This window comes from Panonychus citri, unplaced genomic scaffold, assembly GCF_014898815.1.
Source record: "Panonychus citri isolate SS breed McGregor unplaced genomic scaffold, ASM1489881v1 Contig00049, whole genome shotgun sequence".
Classification (NCBI taxonomy): Eukaryota; Metazoa; Arthropoda; class Arachnida; order Trombidiformes; family Tetranychidae; genus Panonychus; species Panonychus citri.
The window spans coordinates 1,390,839-1,401,175 of NW_026515454.1; the positions used below are offsets into that span (position 1 = coordinate 1,390,839).

Sequence of the window (10,337 nt, forward strand, 5' to 3'; positions counted from 1 at the left end):
AATCGAAGGAAATTCAACTGGGAAAGTTAAGAGAATAGGAGAAATTCAATGATAACCATGAGGGTGAAAGATTTTCTTTCATGACGTTTTTTACGAATTCATTGATCGATTTTCTCATCATCATCATCATCATCGTCTTCTTCATTCCCACTTACATCTCTTCTTTTTCTTCCTTTTCTTCCATATCTTCAATCTACTATTTATCATTCTCACTTTCCACTCCAATCCCTCCAAGAGACTCTTTTCCATGGTGGATCAATTTTCCTTCATCTGACCTGCTCTAGACAAAAGCATCTTCTTGCCATGCACCGAGTTATTCAATAGAGATCCTTACACCTTATCGAATGAGAATTCAGTCCAGTCTAATGTTCATATTCACTTTTTTTTATTCGACTTTAGTTTGACATTTCGATTTCGATTTCATCTCAATTCTAACCTTCATCATTTTCTCACACATCTAATCACTTTCACTCGATTATTTATCCATCTGAATATTACTTTTTCTTCCCATGTTATTAGATTTCAATACTTTCCTTATATTCACTCAGACTCATTGAATTTTCACCCAGAAAATTTAAATCAACCAATTTTACCTCTTCTACTTTTATAATATCAAATTGATTGTCAAAGGAATTAAATTAATTGTATTACATATAATGTAAATCTTTTTATTACTTGTAAGAGTAATTTAAATTCAATTGATATTGTCAATCTTTCAATTGGATTTGAATTATTCCGAATTTGCTCAGAAAAGTTAATCATTATTACAAACTAATTGTGTGTTCATTTGTTTATTAATCATAATTAATATAAGGACAAGATTTTTATTTTGATTGTGAACAAATTGACAGGAAAAGAAAGTGAAAATTCAAGCAATTCCACAAAATATCATTCAAATTAAACTAATTGTAATAATATAATTTATCAATTTCCAATTGATATTATTTAAATATTGCCAAAAAGATGCTCTCAAAATATTGTTTGTTGATTATTGTTAATTGTTGTTTATCCATCTCAATGCACAGACAATTACAATCAGTTGATTAGTCTGTTTTCTTGACGATAATGTGTTGATGTTATTGTTTTTTTTTTGGTTCTTTTATAGCTTTTTTTTTCATTAAATCATTTTTTTAGGCGATTTGAATTATAGCTCTGAGCTGATTTGTTAATCAAACCAATTTGAATGATGATCTGATGATTTGATGAATGAGAAAAATATTGTCACACAAAAAAATCACTTGTGTACCTGAAGATTGTTGAATGATGAACATGATGATGATAATGATAATGGCAAAGAATAGGAAGAAAAATGATAACAATTAATTTTTCCAGAGGTTGTTACACAAATCGGAGTAAATTGTTGGTATTGATTGAGAAAATGTCACGATTTTGTCCTTGGGGTGGTGGTTCAAGTTTATAGTTAAGTGTTACAATAATCAGTTGGGAGTTTTTAAAAACAACAATTAAATTAGATTGATATTAGTTTGACTTAGCAGCACTCGGTGGGTTTTGGTGGAGGTGGAGGTGGAAAAACAAAACAATAAATGTAACAGTTATAAATTATAAAACATATGATTGAGGTTATTTGATTATCCAAGATCATCAACATGTAAGGAGGAGGAAGAGGAGGAGGTGGAAGAGATTTCAAATTAATCAAATTTGAGTTGACAAGTTAATCAAATAATCTGATGATTAACTATTGGCATAAGTTTGATACATTGTAAGAGGAGTTAAGTGGAGTGGGTAAGTTAACCCACTTTGTATTATAATATTAGGTGAAGGTAAACTTTGTATTATTTTCAATTACTTCATCTCAATTGAAATTGAAAATAAAATCAATTGAGGTAACAAAAAATCAATTTAACTAATAATCTGATCATCTATTTACAATCAGTTGAGTTTTGACGATGGTTATGATGATGATGACAGTGAAAGATGATGATTGTAGTAGTACAATTAACAGGAAGAGGGAAAAATTTTCAATAGTTAACAATAATTCATGGTAGATTCATATTCAGAGATGAAGATGAAAAGGATAACAAGACACAGAGATGAGGAGAGAAAAAATTATCTCCAAGGGTGAAATTCATTTCCAAATTGATGTGAGAATGATTTTGGTTGGTTTGCTTTCTTAACTTTTATGTACATTGATTTTCTGTGGTGGATTCGATGGTGGGTAATGTAAATCTTCAATTTCTATCCTCTTTTCCCTCCTATTGCTTTGTATTATCATTAATTGTTATTGTTTTTGTGGTGAAATTAATGGTTGTATTGGATTGGATGTTTGTGTCTCCCATTTTCAAAGTTTTCAATTGTCACTCGTTTAATTTTTTTTTGTGATTTCAAGTTATCGTTGAAATTTTGAATCTCGTAATTTTTTGTTTGGTTTTGTAAATTGTCCCGAAAGCAGGAAAATCAAAAAAGTCTTTGCAAAGTAAAATCAACAATTAAGGATCAATGACTAAATTTCAAATCCAATTTTGTATATCAGCAGGCGAAAAGTAAAGCGTTGATTTCAATTCCAAAACTAAACATAAAAAAATGACAAACTCTGGAAAATAGAAGAGAAAAATGAACAATTAGTAAATTTAGTTTGTAGTTATGATGATTAAGGATTGGGCAATCATTCTGATAATTAATTAGCTGAATATATGATTATTTAAGTGACAATTGAATGGGGAAAAAAACGTTGATTGTTTATAATTAGAGGTTACGGTTATTTGAGTTTCCGTGTTGATTTAATCGTTGATGTGACTACGTGCTATGATTAGATTGTGAGTTTTTTTTTCAACTATTGTTGATAAGTAATTAACATGACCATGAAAATCAAGATTAGATTGTGATTGTTTTGGTTAAAGATAATCAGTGATAGACAAAAGAAAAAGGAAAATATGTTGAAACAATCGTTTGGATGAGCGTTTGAAATGTGGGTCAAGATGTCGGATTATGTTTACCAACACGTACCCGTGGTCTTTAAGTGGTGTCATTGTTGTCCAATTGGAACTAAAACTTGAACATAACTAATTGGGAAGATTCCAGTTTTTCCATTAATGGTTCCTTCGAACCAATTGTCGTCCAGTTTTTGATTCAATGTGATGATATCTCCTTCCTTGAATCCCAATTCTCGAGGATTTTCAGCATCAAAATCGTACAATGCTTGGCAACATGGACCTCGGCTGACCGGTGTTCGAGCTGGAGAACGGACAGGCGATGGTAAAGGAGATGCTAATGTTTTAGGATCAATTATTGATAAAATAACGAAAAAGAGTAGCACAAAATGCGAGCAATTGTTCAAATTGTGAGAATAGGAATTGCAAAGGAGAAAGGAAAAGATATTGATTGTGGTGGTGATTTGGGTGATAGATGATTTAATGCAAGGTGATTGTGATTGATTCGTTGATGAATTGATCGATCGACAAATTAATCAATTAATGTTAGTAAAATGAGAAACGTCAACAAAGTGATAAAATTGTAACACAAGAAAAACAGAAAATTTGATCAACAGAAAACAACATGAGAACATAAAAAGATAAATCAAGAAAAAAGGATGACAAGAGAGGGAGAGAAATGAAAACATATCATGATACAAATAAAGATGAAGTCAATGTCGTAAAGGTGAGAGAACCATTGACATTCATCATTATCATCAAATTGATACGTTGGAAGATGGAAAAGTAACAATTAACAAAACGCAAGGTGAGAAAAAAAAGCGAAGCAAAGGTAAATTGTGGCAAAAGAAATGCAATTGTGGAGAGAAAAAGAAAAGAAAAAAGAAAATGTTAGTGGGGAAATTAAGTAGACCGTTAATTTAGTTTAATTGTGACTAAAAGTGATTTAAGACTTAAGCTCTAAGCTGTTTTAAGCTATTGGACATTTGAATTTAGTGTTAGTACCATTGGGAGATTTAGAGTTAGCTCCGTTAGTGGGACAGTTCAACAGAAGTGACGAAGGAGGTTTCGTCGGAGAAGTGGCCGGAGACCTTGCAGGAGAAGCTGGAGCTGTATAAACCCACCGAAGACGAATCAGTTGAACCAAGAGAGAGAAAGTGAGAGAGAAGTAAGAGCGATATAGCGAGAGAGAGAGAGAGAGATTAAGGGATAAAAGATGGACGAAATTGATGAAGCAATTGAAAGCATGATGATGAAAACATAGAGAGGAAGATAACATATAAATCGTGTGTTAGTATGAATTGAATCAAAACAATTAGAGAGACAATTAATTATTAAAGCTCACCGTAAAGCCGACACCAAATAAGTTAGAAATGTAAATAATACAATTAAAAACAAATAACTAATAACTAACTATTAATAACTAAATGAATAAGAAAATTAATGAAAATCAATGTTATTTATAAGAGGAAGGATAAAAAAACTGAAAGGAGGAAGAAGATTGTTATTAATCATTGAAATTAAGATTTCCATTCAATTTAGAATCTAAATCTAATTTCTATAACCCTTGAGGCTATTTAATCTCAATATTTGATCACATTAGTAAATGTAATAACTATGAGATAATATTGAAAAAATGTAATAACCTTTTCAAGGAGAAATATACTGAATATTATTATCATCATTAGTTGATAATTGAAGCAAGCATTTCATTTATCAACTATTAGATAAATAAATCACCATAATAGTGATAATAATAATCCATAACAATCATCAGTTATATAAGAAGGGGAAAATTAAAAAGTAAACAATTAATAATAGAAAATAAAATATTACTATTATGATTTACGTTGGTTACGGTTTTACCGTTTTTAAGGTGAGCAGAATAATTGTTGAAATGAGAATAGAAAATATTTGAACCATTGGTGTGTCCTGGTGTCTCTCCTCCAGGAGTAAGATCATCATGATGTGGAAGCTGAATTTCCTCAATCTTTTTGGGCACATAAGGTTTAATTGGTTGTTCAGCGGATATCCGTTTCCTGGAATAAATTTTATGAGAAAAATGTATTAAAAATGAGAAACATTGTGTGTATATAAATATTATCTTCGCCATAATCAACTACTAAATAGGATTAATGAATATGATAAGTAAGAAAATAGTATGGACGAAAAGGGAAGAGACTATGGGGAGAAAGGGTGACAAAAATTGATTTTGAGTTGGATTAACGTACTGATCAGCAAGTCGAGATGTCAAACTTTCCAAAATGGAGGCACACTGGGAATGGTATTCGAAGAGTGCCTCTGATAGTGCTACCAATTGTGAAATTTGTTCGGGTTCATTTTGAAGTAAATTGTGCATTCCCATGGAAGCGCAATTAAATGATTCCTCGAATTTATCTTCCGCCGTTTTAATATCTTCTTCGGTAACATGGCCTCCTGAGCGTTTTTTCCGTTTCTTACAATCAAAGTCCAATCGTCGAGATTCAAGTTTCTTTCGATGATGCTAAAAATTAACAACAATTTAAAAAGAAACAATTAGTATAATCAATTGAAATGATGGAAAAGACAAAACAATCAACAGCAGAAAATATATTTACATGTAACTATTATTATTTGATAGAAAAGAGATCGATAAAGTCATTGGACTGTTCAAATCAATTTGAGACAATTAAGGAAAATCTAATTATTATATATATAAGATGATGAGCTAACGACTAATGGATCTGAAAGACTGTTAATAATTTGATGATGACAATCAGTGAACATGTTAATCAAAAAAGAGCAAAATAAATTACAATAGACACATAGAGATGAGTATAAGTATAGAAATTTCCATAGGAAATATGAATGTTTCTAAATTGATGGAGAAACTTAATTTAGGTAAAAGTATGTTGATTAAATTAAATATTAGAACAATTACTTTTTTTCGATTAACTTCATTGCTATTTACTTATATTACTATATTTAGATTGTGATGATGATGATGATGATAAAAGGCGGAAGAGAAGGAGGAAACTAAGAAAAGGAAGAAAATAAAAAAAAATAAGATTGTCAATCTCAGGTGAACAGATCAATAGTTATTATTTAATTTCTGCGTAATAATAAATATCAATTTGATTGTTACTATTGAATTATTATCGTTAGTAAGAGATTTAAATTATGTAATAGTTTTACAATAATTTGACTACAATTAATGATCTAAATTTGATAGAAATTATTTTCAAATTTTATCATGTCAAAGTTAAGTTTTTCTCAATCTTGTCAACCCAATTTCATGATTGATGATATTGATTAATTTTGATGGAACAAACAAAATGTAATTAACTAATCAATTGATAAAAATTTAATTTAATCTTTGATTAATGTTACGGGAATGAGGGAGAAAATCTAAAATTTGATTATTACATGGGAGAATTGAAAATGTCCATGATTCAGTAATTTCTATCTCATTCTCATATTGATTAGTGGTTGGTCTCTCTCTCTCTCTCTCTCATCGTCATTACTATTACATGATAATCATCTTTCATGGTCTTTATCATTATTTCAAAAACTTTCATCGCTTTTGTTATATTTATACTGAATGATAATAATGATTCAGGATGAATTTGAAACATCATCATGTAACTAGATCGATGAGTAAAAAAAATGACCTGATATGGATTCGCTGCAATAACATGAACCATATCATGAAGATCATGATAACATATCATCATCAGCCATCAATGGGACATAAACAGGTATAAATATGTTAATTTTTGTTATCTAATTGTTATTTAATTCAAGTCTAGGTCAGTGTTTAATATTAGGATGATAAAAGTAAACGTGAATGAAAAAGTTTCATTACTGTGATGAATGTAGGTGAACCTTTTTTCCCTCTCTATTTCTCATAACCACCATGAGCCCTTGATCATGTAAACTTGAATCATCCCATGAAAATAATAAATATAATAAACTACATGACAAAGAATTGGTTTAATTGTTTGTCAAACACACAAATCAAATGGACAAAGAGGAATAGGAAAATTTAATAAGATAATTGAATCGTTTCAATTTTTCTATTTCTGTTTCATCTGAAACTCATCTATTAAATGTAATATAAAAAAAGTACTTGTATTCAGGTATTGATAGTAATGATGATATTAATAGATGAAAATGTGTATTAAGTTAAGATGAAATTAAATTATCAAATAAATCAGATGATAAATATATATTAATAATATTAGTAGTTAATAATGATTATTGTCGTCATCATGAAAAACAACAATCAACTGTCACTGAAAGCTGAATCGAGTTAACAATATATAAGACATTTGAGGAAAGCTACTGATCAATGAATCAACAATCAAAATAATCAATTGATTATGAAGAATGAGGGATGATTATGATGATGATGGAAAAATACATAGATGAGAGAGAGAGAGAGAAAAATCATTTAGAGCGAGATCGCCAAAATTCACTCAGGGAAAGAAAAGGAGGAATCTGAGAACTTCAACTAAATCTTTGTAAATCTTTCGCTTCCTAATTCCTGGTTTAGGCTTAGTTTCTCGAGGGGTTGGCGAACTTTAATCTCAATCAAAATTGAAAATTTCTCTCTGTCTCTCTCTCTCTCTCTCTCTCTCTCTCTCTACTCACTCTTTCTCTCTAGAGAAGATAGAAAGTAAAAAAGACAGAGAAGATGATAAATCAGGAAAAGCGAGAAAAGAATATTTGACTTTTCGATTATTGTGAGCAAGAAAAAAGTGTCTGGTTCTGATGGAGTGAAAATTCTGGCTCAGTAACATCTTTTACGTTCCAAATAGTCACAGTAGAAAACGATAATCATGATAATAATAAAAGTGATGATGATGATGATGATGATAATAATAATAATAATGCGCAAACTATTCAAAAAATCAACTAATCTTTAACCAGAATGAAAATCGTATCATGAAAATCCCATAGACATTTTTCTTTCACTTTCTCTGTTTTATTTCATGAGACATGATAATAAAATTGAGTATCTTCATTGTGTGATTTTTGGTTATTAATCACCAACGGAAGTAGCCATGAACTAACAACAATTAACTAGCAACAAATGACCTAAATTATAAGATATTTACTTAATAAATATTATAAGAAAGAAAAAACTATTTATCAACTGACTAGACACTTTTCATCGCTATTGAAACAACATGAGAAGTTTTTTTTTTCATTGTTATCATTTTCATCATAATCATAATCATAGTTATCATACGTTGATAGTACAATATGTATGATATTAGTTATCAAATGGAAGGAGAAATGTCAAGATAAATAGTAATGAAATTGTTTTTGGTGAATGTTTGATGATGAGTAAGAAGAGAGTCTTGTTAATTTTGTTAACTGAATTAGTGATGGTTATTGTCTGAAGGATGATGCAAATGTTGATTAGATCTTAGATTTATATTGTTATATGAGAAAGAAGAAGATTGAATTGATTGAAGAAAACGAAAGGACATTTAGAAAGAATGAAAGATAGAGAGAGAGAGAGAGAGAGAGAGAGAGAGAGAGAGAGAGAGAGAGAGAGAGAGAGAAAAGAACTTTTAATTGTTTCTCTTACCAAAACATCTCTAATGTCTTTAGTTTGTAGATGAGTTAATGGTTCTAGGAAATTCTGTTTCACATTATCTTCGAGAGCGAATTTGACCTCAGACATTTGTCGAAGAGCTTCTCCCATTTCAACGAGACTTTGGCCTACAATCATCAAAGATGAGGATGACAAAGGAGAGAGAGAGAAAGTCAATTATTATCATTGCTCATGAACCTTTCGTTTTTTTTTTGGTCAAACCATTTCGATTTGATTGTATTTAGTTTATAATTGGAAAATAATCATATAGACTAACCAAAATCACTTTCCTCTCCCATTTTACGCCCATATTTAATCATTGATTCACCGAGAATTCCTTCTGGTTGATTGTATGCATGTCCTTTGGCTGATTGAACCTTCGAAGTAACCGTAAGTTTGGCCCTAGTGGCTGAAGAGATAAGAGAAGATTAAACAATAAATTGAAAGATTAAAGGTAACGGATTAAACTTAGATAATACAAGTTATCACTTAGAGATTGGTAGTAATAACATTAATCAAGGTAAATATAATCAATTGTGAGTAATTAACATACCAGGATTGGGTTGGAGATACTCTTTTGTTTTAACAATCATCTCGTCGACTAATTCAACAGTCGCATCAGTTTTCTGGTTTTTATCGAAAATTGTGAAGATACCAAAAAGAAAATAAGTGAAAAAAAAAAAAAGAATCCATTAAACATTCAAGATACTAAAACATTTGATTTTAACATTTTCATTGTTAAACTTGTAATTAGCAAATTTACTGCTAATTAGAAAGATTGTTGATATATTTACCTTTTCCATTTCATGGTAGTCATCAGTGAACTTGGTGCCTTCAACGGCACCCATTTTTTCACTCATATACTGAAAGATTGACACAGAAAAAGAGTAAGTGAGAGAGAAAGAAAGGCAAAAAGAAAGAGGTAAATAGAGAACAGAATAAAAAAAGAGAACAAAAAAGATGAGAAACTGAGGTCAATCAAACGAAACATAAAGACCGAGGTGAGAAAGGAAGACGTAAATTAGACAATTACCTGATTAGCCTTGTTAATTTGTTTCTTTAAACCAGCTAAAGCCATGGTGATAATTGGAAATTAACTTAATTAACAATCAAAACAATTTACCACCAGCGAAGCAAATTCAACACAAATTCAACCAAAATCAGTTGTTCTTGAATAACAAGTTGAAAGGATTTTAATTCGGGACTCGAACCGAAGAGTATCCGATATTTAGAGAAATTAGAATCCACCAGATGGCGCTCTCATTGTATTCTTTTTGTTTCTGTTAATTGTTAAACTTTATGATGAATTAAAATTTCAATCATTCGATGGTTTAATTGTTAATTGTAATTGTTTAATCAACTAATTGGTTAACATTTTGGATACTTTGTCTTTTCTGCTCCTTTTGATTAGATGCTTGTGATTTCAACTGAATTAGTGTTAATTTGTAAAGCCTTTGCATCTCATCTTTTTGGGCCAATAGTTTATTTTTCCATTCTTCCCATTGTTGACCATATTCTCGATATAATTTGGGATCACTATAATTGATATTAGCTTTTCTCCAAGCTTCCAGTTCCCGTTGCCATTCAAGGTATTGAATATCAAATTCTTGTTGCTGATTTTTAAGATCACTCAAAACCTTTTGTTGTGTTGGATTAAGATAATCAACCCAATTCGGATCTTCAAACTCGTCAGTCATGTTGGTTGAAGCCATTGGTCCCTGAAACAGAAAAGAGAAATAAATTTAAAATTATCGTTTGATTAGTACAATTGCTATCAACTGGTGGCAACAATATACGAAGATCACTATAGATCGTAACATTATCTCTGATGATGTCGAGAAGCTTTTCAAAAGTAATAACTATTG

General features: G+C 30.2%; 1 protein-coding gene across 7 annotated transcripts; it reads right to left on the bottom strand.

The window, feature by feature from the left end:
* Positions 1-775: 775 nt before the first annotated feature.
* On the bottom strand, positions 776-9,666 carry LOC128385435 (endophilin-A-like). 7 transcript variants are annotated; one of them, XM_053344301.1, is made up of 10 exons: positions 9,506-9,666; positions 9,267-9,335; positions 9,026-9,098; positions 8,750-8,881; positions 8,467-8,600; positions 5,120-5,391; positions 4,809-4,927; positions 3,894-3,998; positions 2,965-3,225; positions 776-2,551 (listed from the first exon to the last, which is right to left on the bottom strand). In XM_053344301.1, the coding sequence occupies exons 1-9, from the start codon at positions 9,548-9,550 to the stop codon at positions 2,984-2,986; spliced, it is 1,191 nt and encodes a 396-aa protein (XP_053200276.1). In that variant the 5' UTR covers positions 9,551-9,666; the 3' UTR covers positions 776-2,551; positions 2,965-2,983. The 7 variants fall into 7 exon arrangements, with proteins under 7 accessions (XP_053200276.1, XP_053200274.1, XP_053200280.1 ...); XM_053344299.1 differs by having other exon boundaries at positions 4,725-4,927; XM_053344305.1 differs by lacking the exon at positions 3,894-3,998 and having other exon boundaries at positions 2,965-3,192.
* Positions 9,667-10,337: the final 671 nt, after the last annotated feature.